Below are 13,174 nucleotides of genomic sequence, written 5' to 3'. Positions count from 1 at the left end.
GGTTGGCAGTGCTGCAGCCAATGCTGGTGCAGTCAACCTTGAGGACAGGCCTTTGTGGAAGGATGTTGGTTTTTACAACTTTACCTCATTCATATATATATATATATATATATATATATATGTTTTTCTTTCATTGATACATCTCCATCTTAAAATACCATGTATGCCTGGAATTTTTTGTGGAGGCTGCAGATAAGACACAGGGCTTGCCCCAGGTCTAATCGTGATTAATTATGATCATAATTAACTGTGATTAATTCGATTTTAATTTTTCTGTTTATGCACCTGCTGTGTTATGCAATTCTAGCATCTTTAATGTGTGATTCTGAAACATTTTTTTCACTCCATATCTGTAGGCAATAGAAGGAGAACATTTCTTACAGCATGTATTTCTGTATATATATTGTATATATGTGTGTTTCAGCAAATATATATTAAATTACCATTTTACAGAGTACAATATTGCGGCATGAAATACAGAAAATAGAGAGACAACATTTATTCTATTCCCTGGGGGAAGTTGACTTACATTTTCTGTGACCTGGCAGCTGCTCCTCTACTTTGTAAATGGAGAGTCGACCCACGCCTCCGCACGGAGACCCTCTCTCAACCCGACATGCCAGACTACAGTCCTCCTCCGGAGCCCGTGGGCTACTGATGCGGTTCCCGCAGTGGCATTCAGCTCCATACTCCAGGCCTGCAAACTGGTAACCACTAACACACAACGACACTTTGCTATTATCACAGATGGGGCAGACTATAACCTGCAGCTATCACCTCGGGCTACACGTTGCCACAGGACATTAGTTAACAGTTCAAACTTATTAATTAGCTAAGAATTGCCAGTGCTGACTCAGCAGTACTGTCAAAGTCTGTCAATCCTCCTTCTGCACTCATCTGACCGTGTAATGCCTTTTTCGAGCAGAAACTGCAATACCCTCTGATCTGTACTCCACACATCAAAGCTGTAGAGCCTTAGCCCTCTTCCCCTCTCTCCCCCGTCCTCTCTGAGACCTCATCAAAACTGACCTTTTTATATTCACTACGTCCTTTGAAGCCTCCCTTATAAATTGCTTTGGCATTTTACTTTTTCTCATTGTCGTAATTGACACGCTTAGGTAACAAGCATTACTTCTTGGTGCTTCCTACTGTATGTGGAAGGGAAGGAGGTGGAGGTAGGGATGGAGGTGAGTGTGATAGAGGGTTGTTGATGTGAGCACCGGTTCCCAGTCAGAATCCATCCATCTGTCCTCAGCTGTTCTGCTTCAGTGGGACCACACTGCACCTCTGCCGCTAACACGCTGTCTGAAACGGAATTATTCAAGTGGGTCATTTTCTCCAGAGTGTTTTCTCCACGGTCCACCTGCCTGCACACGCTCACATCGCCTCGTGTGTTTGAGGAGTCACGTCAATGCTGCTAACTTAGCTCACACTGACCCAATAAGACGTGATAACACCGTGGCCACAGGGAGGCACATATTTAACCACTGATTTATTCAGCGACTGCTGTAGTCAGCTCATTAGGCTTTCTGACACACACCCACCTCCCTCCCTCCTTCTGCAACAGATCAAGCCTCCTCTGTCCTGCCCTGCTCCTCCCTCTCCTCTTTCTCATCTCCCCCTCATCTTTTACTGTCACCCAGCCACCTGGCTCTCCGCTGCCACCGCACAGAGGAGGCATTCATGGAGGAGAAGGAGATCCAAGGTTTTACTTAAACAGCGGGCCTTCTGTGGTGCCTTCAGAGACAGGTCGTGAGCACATTACCTTTCTGAGCAAGTGTCCTGACACAGAGAGCTGGTCATTTTACGCAGGTCATAAAGCATGGTTCCTCCCAGGGCTCGGTTAGTGGCATTGTGCAGAAAGCAGCCGATGTAGGTTCCTGCAGTGTGTGAGACAAAACAAAATAATTCTATTTCTTAGTTGCCAAAACCTCTGAAACGTACTGCTTATGTACTGTAAATAAAACTAGTACACATTGTAGTGACTAAGAGTTTACCATGTGCAGATCTTTGTCCTTTACTCTATTTGACTGTTAGGTCCATCTCCGTTTTAACAGTACATTATCTTGTGACTTTGCCAATGTCCAGTTCTGTTGAGCAAAACGTGTAGCTCTGTGTCTGGTTTTATTGTTATAGTTTAACTCCAGTTGTATTGTAGTTATTGCTCACTTCAATATATATTTAAACATCATCTAAAATCATGCAAACTGGTACAAATCCTCCTTTTGTAAGAGCATAAAAAAAGATTAAGAAGTGAACATGCAAAATACAATTATGTAGAAGTAAATTGTTTAACATCAGCTGATTGCTCTTCTGCATTTCTAATAAGCATCTAGGCAACAGGGGAAAATACAATGTCGACCAGCAACATAAAAATAAGGCCCAGATAATAATAATACTACATATTTGTAGTAGTATATGTGAGACACAATTAAACCAATGGATATCCCAGTTTCTTTATCAAAGTGGAATATCTCAAACCACATTTTTATTAGGTACTCTTTTTTTTTATTTATCCCAGCAACCATGCATTTGCCCAATGTAACGTATCGGCATACCTAGCTTTAGCAAATGGGATGTAGCAGTTTACTGAGGCTTTGAAGTGATGACTTGTTTATGTGCATAATCGCAGTCCTGATTCTGTTACTTTTGAGTCTATATAAACATATTTACTGTGCTCAAATAATTCCACTGCAGCCTTTTCATCTTTATCATCACTCCATGTTGTTCTTTGAATTAATTTACCTGTCAAAATTTAAACTGATACAATTGAGATTTAATAAAAAAAATGTGATTCCTAGTGCTGCTGCACTGCCACATCAAAGTCTGCTCAGCTGTCACATAAAAGTCTACTGTGAACCTTTGGAGAAAAGCATTTACATTTATTTCTAATGTTGGCTTCATTTGTGTCAGATTGGATCAGTTTACAGGCGTCAGTGATTGCTCCTCATTCTTAGTTGTAGAGATTTTGTCTCTTGGCAGATAGACTTCCTTCTTTTTTCTGTGCTTTAAAGGTTTACTTCGGCATCTCTAGTCTGTATTTGTATTCAGGGATTTTTTTAAGAATACATTTTCAAGCTGGTGTTTTTTTTTTGTGTGTGCTTTAAAACAGACTGATGCCAGCTGGTCATAGAGAGGATTTAATGTGAGGCATTAGGACTGAGAAGATGAGGAATCAAGGTTCACAGACAAAATGGAAGTAAGCAATCGTCTGTGAAATTTCTGTCAGGCATCGCCATATTGAATTCATGATTCAATCAGGCGGCTTTGTCCTCTGAACCCCGTCCAGCCTGCTGGGCTGAGAGGAGGCTGAGTCACCAGCCACCACGTTCTCACAAGACTGATGCTGGAGAGCATCGGCAGCTACGGGTCGAGCTCAGCTGGAGGTCAAGTCTATAGAACGTATGGCCGTTCTGGAGGCGTCGCCTCTATTGAATTGCAGGCAAAAATGCAAAGGAGAGAAAAATAGAAATGATCTCCATCATGTATGGAATTTTCTTCTCGTCCTATACACAAACACAGGATCATGGCTGTGCTGGAGCTGTTTATTCAACATCAGGTTATGGACATGATATGGATCGTCTGTTTCATAGGAAGTGGTCAGTGGTGAAAGGCCGAACCATTCTGAGGTGGTGTCGAATTTTCTAGATGTATAACGAGATTAAAAACGCCCTATAAAGTGATTTTATTGGAGGAGGATGTGCAAGGTCATCACTGAATATCAAGTTTTTTTTTCAGATTTTAATTTTGCAAATGGACTTTTAATTGTAACCAGGATTTCCAAAGACATATTCCCTGATAAACTACAATGGTCACAGCCATAAGTCGGGTCTCCTGACCTCTTTGTTAACTCCATGATACAGTTTGTGTTTTTATTTATTCATTGCTTCATTCCTGCCATGGTAGATTACTTCATACTGTATCAACTGTTCTCACATGTCAGGTGACGTCACACTGATGTGAGCAGTCGCTTTAAGTACCAGTGCCTGCCAAATGGATACATATAAATAAATATGAGTAAATGCAAAATGTAAAAATGTCTCACAGTTACAGCTGCAGGAGTCAGTGATTCCCACAATAGACACAATTTCACAGAAATGAATGTTTCTGGCTATGTGTTGTTGCCATAACTATGTGCTGAAGGAGAATCGGTAACAAACTCTAGTTTAAAGATCAAGAAACAAATGAATTAACACCACTATAGTCCTAAAAATATCACTCTGGCTTATCTCCTCAGAAAAAAACGGTTAAATATTTCAGGTAATGTAACAATATATACAATTTGCATTAGCTAATAAATATTTCAGTGGATTAATTAAGGAACATTGTTGCCCTGAGTTTTATCATCGCGGGCAGCTCGGCTCTTACACAGTTAAATGTAAGATGTTGTGTGTAAGGCTTAAATCTGGGATCTGCTGGAATTTAATCAACGTTTTGTCTCACAATAGTGAACTGATTAGTAGTTGTGAATTGACTTTTTTTTGTCTCATTTAAAAAAAACATGTGTGACATTAGTGTATAATTACATCTAGAGCCACTCAAAAACGTTATGCAGTTAAATCCAATTCATTCAATTTTCATTGTTTTAACCTGATTGTCTTAAGTTGTTTAATTCTATGCTTAAACGATGGATGGCTTAGATACAGTGTATATATTTTATTATTATTATTATTTTAAATTTACAACTACAGTATATGTACAAGTTTTGCCTACACAGCATGCATTGAGGGTCATATGTGAAATGTTAAGGCTGGGTTTTAAAATAATTGATTCTCTGATCAATATTAATCTACATTGGGAAGATCTGATATTGATTGATAATGTCTTTAAATCAATCTTGGAATATACGTGTTTTCCGTCTTCTCTGCACTTGCAAAACACCACACACTGCAGTACAGTATATATAATGTCAGTTATTATTCTGTAGAATTTTATTCTTTTAAAAGGCTGAGCTTTAAAACAAATGAGTATTTATTATTTATTTAGTTAAACAATAAATAAAGTCACAGTCTTTGGCAGTTTTAGTCTTGCATCCAAGATAATTTATTATGAAAATAAATCAGTCTTATTGGACTGGTATCCAGGCGGTTGGAAGTGAATTGATACAGAAAGTCCACTGTAGTTCATTTGACGTCCTGCCTACCAGTTACCTGGCAACTTCAATGTTATCACAGGGCTGTGATTGATAATTAAATGAAACAAACCAGGCGTTCTGACATTTTAATTAGTGGGATCTAGAGATGGATTACTAAACCAGAATAATGTCAATTGCCGTAAAGCTTTAATTGATTATCGCAACAGTTGGCAATTATTTTTATCTCAAGTGAGATCAGAAAGGAATAAAAGTACATCTGCCATTAAGCACGTCATAAAAGTATACAGTGCTGCTAATTGCTCTTGGGTTTCTCAGCTTTATTCTATAAAACCTTCTGTTCCTCAGCCAGAACATGTGACACAACTCACCCAGTGACTTGTTTAATCCTTTAATTCAGGACTCCGTGCCAAGAGGCTGCTATTAAATCGAATTCCTCTCCTGTCGGAATTTCCCTGCCCATATAGACTGAGAGACTGTGTTGTGTCTGTGCTCCTACAGGACAGTGTTATTCTATGCACCGCGAGAACAAATGTTCTACAGGACAGTGTTATTCTATGCACCGTGAGAACAAATGTTCAGCAGAGAACAACGTCATTGTATTATTCATTTCAATACATGGCAGAGTCATTGACGAGTTCCATTAAACAACAAAGTACATCTGCAAGGATATCTTGAAGAATTGAAGTAATGGTGATGCATCCTAGGAAAGAATACGCATTAGGAATATTATAGTTTTAATCCTTTTAAAATGTGTTTGTTTTTATTTCCCTGCCTGAATTCTTCCTCTCTGGGTTTGGAGAGGTTCACCGAGCTCCATCCTTTATCGACAGAATTCTGAGCATCTTAAAGCAAAATGTCATATAAATGTGTAATGAAGTACCTCTAAATGTACTAAGGTCACAGTCCTGCACTGCTGAGTGTAGAGACAGACCAGTTGTGAGTGTGCTGTTGAGGTTCCGCACCGAGAGTGTGTTACCTCGCCTGCAGGCCATTCCAGCTAAGAACATGTATCACAGAGTGGAACAACAAAGTTGTATATTTGTTTCTTTATTTATTATTTACGGGGGGAAAAACCCACAGTCCCAGACTCAAGATATTGTCACCAAGATATTTCAGTGTGGCTTATCTCCTTCCACAGTGTGGTTTCAGACAGCAGAGTGATGTCAGTGCTCAGTGTTTTTTTTTTAATAATATAATTCTTCTCTGTGCTTTAATGTAACAATACGTTACCTTGACTACTGATCCTCTGAGGCACTTAATTAATAAGAAAACCACATTAGCTTCTTTGAAGAGATCACACAACCACAACCTGCGTTTTGTATCTAAGAGGTTTTAGAAGTAGAGAGAATAAGACACAGAGATAAGAGACAACTGTGGTTCAGTTCTCTGCAGGGCTGTGGTTAGTGGTAATTGGTCATTAGTGCTTAGTTCATTTAACTAGCACTTCAGTGTTTTTATCCCCTTGCATGGACACTAATTAATGTAACGATGACATGTGGGGCACGGTGGTCACACGTTACATTGAGAGTGGTGGATGTGCTTTGTTAGCCTGCAGTCTGTCAAGCTGTTAGTAAATCTGCAGTGATGCTGATGAGACCACAACCCTGAGGAAATGAGGAAAAGAGATCCAGTAACAAGGGGTAGATATTTCAATTGATCTGCAGTAGGGGTGTAAGAAAATATTGGTACACTGAAATATTGCAGTATATTGGTACACGATACTGTAATTATATTCTACAGCACTGAATAGCTTTCTTTGAATTAACAATTAATATGCAAATATTCATGGAGTTGGTTTATTTTATTTTGCTTTTACTTCTTCTCTAGCGATTACAAATGTAGAATCCCTTTGTTCTGATTTTAGTCTTAACCTGATGTTAAACACTTAACAGAACTATGTGTTTACTATGCTGGGTTTTCCTACAATTAAGTTGTTTAAAACACACTCAATATATTGCAGTGCCTATAGTATCGCAGAGTATCTCTATATATTCTATCGTTGCCCCCTGTGTCATGATCGCTTTGCCATGTTCTTGCCAATACACAGCCCAGTCAGCAGGAGAGGTTTGATTTTTACCATGTTACCATGGAGAGAGCTTGTTGATGATGTCACTGGCAGATATTAAGGATAAAATCCACAAGCCAATTGGAGTAAATGCAAAACATTGAGAGCCAATTAAAGAGGAAGCCTTTGAGAAAAGTGTGTCTGGTGATTTGTACTTCTGCATAAGTTCAGTATGGACAGAGAATGTGTCCTCTCTAATACCAGTTTGTGAGGACAGTTGGCACTGTATACAGAAAGGTGTGCAAAGACATGTTCCTACTCCCAATAGTGGAAAAGTGTTTTTTAAAATGTTTTGCTGACTTGTGGTGAAGTTTTGCTTCAGAGTCACATTAGTTTACAGTCCACATCACCACGACCGGTAAAGTTGTGCAGCTAATGCTAATGTAGTGAACCAGTGTAAAGATTCAGGGATGCTGAGGTCAGGGCAACGCCATCAAGTGTTGTGAGTAAATACAACCATCAACAATGGCCCAAACTTTATAGTTATAGCAGTGGTTCTGATGGACTGGTCTAGACTTCAGGGCTTTCATCACAGACACATGACCTTTGATAGGTTTAAAAGGTCAAACATAGTGAAGAAGCTTGAAATGACACATATACAAATAAACAGCTTTCACTCATTTGAAATAGGTGAATAATGTGTAAAGTTACTTACCCTTGTGTTTGCTGCTTCTGTGCATGGACACTCTCTGCTCTGGACTGTCTGGCAGAAGATTGTGAAACCAGTGCCGGTGCAAGTGTTGAACCCCGAGGCTTCGTGGAGCGGGCCAGTGTCGCCCTGCTTTGGGTGCCCCTCCAGACGCAGACTGAAAAGAAGCCCATCTGGAACGTGTTCTGGTGGCCAGTTCCGCAGGCCTGAGAACAGTGGGGGGTGCAGCGATGGACAGCATGGGTGGCAGACCAGCAGGGTTTGTCTGGGCCAGTCTGACACTGGAGCGCTGTAGCAGCAGAATGCTGCCTGCCATCAGATAGGCTATACCCAGGCAGAGCAGCAGCATCTGAGCACGCTTTAGGAGGCAGTGCAGCTTACAGAGTGGCGCCACCATTCCCACAATCTTTTCTGTCCCTCACCTCAATGAAAGACAGATTCATGGATCAGAAGCAAAAACTTAAACTTGACACTGAGTCTGGCAGCGTCTGCCAAACATGTCGATCCTGTTTCTTCATTCTTCATAGCCAGCAGACAAACATTAGTAGCCAGAAGGTTGTGGTTGAAGAACAGAGGAGGAAACAATGTCCAGACTGTGGTCACTGGCTGCAAAACAATCCCAGAGGAAAAGCTAAGAAACAGAAGTAGAGAAAGACAGGGTTGTTTGAATTTAAAGGACAACAGTTCTCTGAGTTTGCAGAATCTGAATAACAGGGTTGAACTGAAATTGCTCGAGCTGTAGTGACTGCGCCGTTCACTTTAACATATGGGCTTGTGTTTTCCGTCTTGCAGCATCTCACAATGAATCCTTTACGCGTTCTGCTTCACTGCTTCACTGCTTTTATCTGTGCCATTTGTTTTAATTCTAAACTTTGCCTGGAGTTGTGTTCAGCAATGCCTGCGATTCTCCATCACTTAATCCTTTTTTTAGAGTGAGGGGGCGGGCAATTTAGAATGTGGACAATTCATTGTGTCCAATTAACCTAATCCTCCATGGTTTTGGACTGGCAGAGGAAACCAGAGAAAAACCCACACACCGACAGTACATGCAAACTCGTATACAGGAAGACCACCAGTTACCAGAGGGGGAGTGAAGTGGTGATCTTCTTGCTGTAAGGCCAGACCACTCACCACTTATTCACTGTGTGGACCCCCTTTTTTAAATCAATAAATGAAATGACTTTCTGCCTGTAGATGACAGAAAAAGAGAGTTTTTTTTATTTTATTCTAACAGTGCAGAGAGGAGAATTCTGGGCTAATTTCATTGCATTTTCGGATGATATTTAATTTAAAACTAGCAGTATCTGCCAGCTTCACAGCCTAAATCTCTGTCATTACACTGAAATGACATGGTCAGATTAAAATGAAATATCTGGAGATTTAAATTGGGCTGCTTATGAAATTGAAATTATCATAGCAGTGTGGAGAATCATCCGTGGAGGGACGGATCAGAGATAGATAAACAGGAGGCTGTTAAAAGTGCAGCTCTGTCCTGCTCCTGTCTATGTATTTGACCAGTTATCCTCCGTCTCAGATGCTGCTGGTTCCACTGGTTCGGTTCCTACAAACTCCAATGCAGCATCACGTATATGTAGTTATTTTAGAGATGCACTCACATCTAGTCATCAGCAGTGTTGGTGGCCGTCACACACACACATGAACGCACACACACACACGCACTCGTGCCCTTCAGCTCTACTTTCATCAGGCCCCACATTGTGACACTCTGCCCGTTAAGAAAATCAACTCAGATTACTGTGGTGCTCCCCACAGCAACAGTTTGCACGAACCCACAGTCCCCAATCCAGTCCGAGTGACCAAGTTATGACCAACTCCAAACATTTTTACGCACAAACGAACTAAAATGTCCAGTGATGAGACTGGTGCTGTGGATCTGCGCGGTGACCGATGACGAGGTCGAAGCCACGAACAGCGAATACAAACACGCGTCAGCTCTTTGAGAAAGCTGACATCTTTCATTTTAACCCCCTCGGTGGTTCTCCTCTACCGAGTACAGTAGAGGAGTGGAGACCGAGGAGCAGGAGGAGGTTGTTCTTTTTTACCTTCAGCAGCGGAGCGCCGCGCACAGCGTCCCCGTCTCTGTGCCATCACGGCTCCTCCTCGGGTTAATAGGACCGAGTGTCTGCGCTGATTCCTCCGCCTAATGTCCGGCAAAACGTCCCTGCAGCTCCTAAGCTTTTCACCAAGAGCTGTGGTTATATAAGCGCTCTCTCTCTCTCTCTCCCCACCCCCCCCCCCCTAGCACAGTGTAAGTGTGTGTGTGTTAGTGGGAGAGAGGATGTAGCGGTGGTGGGTCTTCAGTCTTATTTGCATTGGTGATCTAAACACGTCACAGCTCCTCCACAGAGCAGACAGGAGAACGCTGTCCACCACTCTATTCCTCTCCACTGCATCTTAATGAAGGGCAGATTACCACACACACACACACACACACACACACACACACACTCTTCATTACATCAGTATCATTATTTATAACTAAAACTATATGCTACCATTTCTAAAGGTACTTTAACTTAAAATTACATTTTTTATCTGGTCTCAGAGGTGATAAAATGTTCTTCCACTGACCATCCTGAATATATTATTTAAACGTGGACTGACGTGAGAAGTTTGAGAGAAGTGAACTCCTGTTTACATTCTTACTATCATTAGTTTGCTTTATAAAGATTAAAGCTCTTCAATGGTCTTTAGTGGTTCACAAGGTGCAGTCATGTTCAGTGCCCTTGCCTTACAGCAAGGTCATTGGGACTCGACCCCTGATGGTGACTGATGGTGACTTGGTGACTCGTTTACCTGTTCTCCCAGGATGTAATGGGTTATCTTCAAGTAGTCCGGTTTACTCCCTCAGTCCAACAAAATTAACATGCAAGAATATATTAATTTAAATGTTCAGTCTTAATTGAACACAGGTATGAATGTGAGTGTTAATAATTGCTGCCTGCTGTGATTGGCTTCATCGTTGCACAGTGAACCAGTGAATTCTTACATTTGTCTGATTTTCCTCTTTATGTTGTGCAGTCATTTTTCACTCTCGGTGAATCAGTCCATGATTGGTGAACGTTGTGGTTTCTGGGATTAATGTTACCTTGATGGGATCGTGTACAAAGTTCCGGTACTTTTGCTTTAAAGACAATCAATATATATATCAATATATTTGGATCATTCACATCGTGACAATTTGGTAGACATCCCGAATATTTCAACATATCCATAATGCTTTAGGTTGTTTATTGGCTGTACCTTATGAAGTGGCCAATATGGGCAAAACCACTTTCACAGCACCGTGAACAGATCTTTACAGAGCAAATAGAAGCAGCGCAGTGGTGGATTTGAGAGTGAAGCAATTATTGTAACTGAGTAAGGAGTTATTAACGTTAATCTGATCTAGATTTTAATTTCAAGTTTAAATCTAGTCTGTTATTTAACCCCTTAATGGAGTCTGGAAGATCTAAGTAAAGAAATGTCTTTACGTATTGTTTTGAAGACAATTTCAACCATGTGGGTGATTAAATGTTAGTGAAAAATAGAGGGTGTGTGTGTGTCTAACACAGAACAGAAGGGATATGAGACAGACAGATGTAGTCATCCTAGACTTTCCAACCTTAAATGCTTATTTGCTTCCATCAGTCTTAGACTCAAGGATGTCGTGAGTTGATCACAGATGGGAACGCACAAACACGAGCCACCTGCTGCTCCGTGAAAGGAGTCATGTGTAAAATCTTATTTAAAAAAAGTATTTAATCCCATAATGAAGATACTATTGTCTTCCTTTATCCATAAAGTTTGTGCATGTGATTCTCTGATACTACCCTGGGAGACACTAAACCAAAGCCAGTTATGCTGTCATCCAGTGTCCACTCAGTGCTGTTCCTGAACTAGATGAAGAAAATTGTGTAGAGCAGAGAGTAACTATAGTACTACATCAGGAATAATGAAATACAGAAAGTAAATAACATAAAGAAAAATAAAGGAGACAGAAATGGGTGGACTGAGTAACGGAGCGAAGCTTGTTCGTCATAAATTGTAATTTGCTGTGACTGAGTTGTTTCAACAAATGGCAAGGTGTCCGTGTCCAAGGACAGTTCAGGATAAGATGGATGCTGTTGTCACCCACGGTGCTGATAATGTGTTAGTCACCTTACGTGCATAAAAATTTTGCTTTTCCCTTCTGTGCTTAGTTGCACATTTCATTTGCTCGGCTCTGCTTGGCTGTGCTGTGAAACTGCCTGGAGGCACAGAAATAAACTTCCTAAAAGACCAGAGCTGCCTTTGCTCTTTATTCATGCAGGAATTACACTACAGACTTGGCAAAGTCTGGGTTATCACTCATGTGTGAATATATGGGAAGGTGTATATGGACTGTGCACAGGCAGACTTTGGAACTGCATATCTTCAACTCACCCTCTCTTCAGTGAGTGAGGGAATGTAAGAACTTGTCTCTGTCTCTGGACTGGAGACGTGTCAGTGCATTCCATTTCATTGTTACAGTTTTTATTATAGATTGTTTTTTTTTTCTATTTTCCCCATTTTTGTGATATGGAGCCTTTTTCAGCTTAATATAACAGATTCTTCCTTTTTTTGACATAAATTCCTCTGTTCTGTTCAGACAGGCTCTCAGCAGACCTGTTTTCATTTCCTTTAAACAGCACCTTGTTATCCCAGTAGAAATAATAGTAATAACAGTATGTGGTATATTCATAGTCGAATTATTGTATTTAGAGCTTGAGCTGGCACTGTCACTGCCAATGATTGATATAACTTTCCTATTCTGCTGTTTTACATTAGCGTTAATGACAACTTGCTAAGGAGTTCCACCAGGATCAATTCTTGGACCATTTCTTTTAATTCTGCGGTATCATAACATCAATATGGGCCAGATGCCTCACATAAAAAGCAAAGTCAGGTGAGGAAAAATAACCTTCAGTGGTTATTAGAGCAGATAATCTACACACGTTATATAATTTCCCAATTTATGATGAACATCTCCTGGCAACCCTCTTTATTCATCCAACACATAGTGGCCTTAACTGTCTTGTTGGAAAACAAACTTCTAAAACATGTTATTTTTGTTATTATTTTTTATTTTATTTTTAATTTCTTGTATATTTCAATAATTATCAGTTAACCAGAAATTTGAATAAACCGAAAAACAAAACAAAAAACTATAAAAATACTTGAATGTGAAAAGACTTCCTGGTTAAGATAAATCGAATAAACAATGATCTGATCCCAAAATAAATAAATACAAAAAATACAACTCCAACTAACTTTTTTGGCACTCTTCACTGCTCAGACCGATTACTGTAAACAAACAACAGAAGGCCTACAGATTTTCCACAAC

The 13,174-nt window shown here is 40.3% G+C and overlaps 1 protein-coding gene and 1 long non-coding RNA gene across 2 annotated transcripts in view; one reads left to right on the top strand and one right to left on the bottom strand.

Moving 5' to 3' along the window:
* Positions 1-686, top strand: part of LOC103394789 (uncharacterized) — a 14,046-nt gene extending 13,360 nt beyond the window's left edge. The window contains exon 3 of the long non-coding RNA XR_523198.3: positions 549-686. This is a non-coding gene — a long non-coding RNA (uncharacterized LOC103394789). The remainder of the gene's footprint in view (positions 1-548) is intronic.
* Positions 1-10,060, bottom strand: part of wscd1b (WSC domain containing 1b) — a 14,996-nt gene extending 4,936 nt beyond the window's left edge. Inside the window, exons 1-4 of the mRNA XM_008332223.3 lie at positions 9,873-10,060; positions 7,816-8,440; positions 1,766-1,880; positions 530-714 (exon numbers count right to left, since the gene is read on the bottom strand). Coding sequence (XP_008330445.1) covers positions 530-714; positions 1,766-1,880; positions 7,816-8,206 — 691 coding nt within the window. The 5' untranslated portion in view covers positions 8,207-8,440; positions 9,873-10,060. The remainder of the gene's footprint in view (positions 1-529; positions 715-1,765; positions 1,881-7,815; positions 8,441-9,872) is intronic.
* Positions 10,061-13,174: the final 3,114 nt, after the last annotated feature.

This window comes from Cynoglossus semilaevis, chromosome 19, assembly GCF_000523025.1.
Source record: "Cynoglossus semilaevis isolate Cse_v1.0 chromosome 19, Cse_v1.0, whole genome shotgun sequence".
Taxonomy (NCBI): Eukaryota; Metazoa; Chordata; class Actinopteri; order Pleuronectiformes; family Cynoglossidae; genus Cynoglossus; species Cynoglossus semilaevis.
Note: the sequence above shows the minus strand (reverse complement) of the source record. Positions and strands in the feature narration are given on the sequence as shown.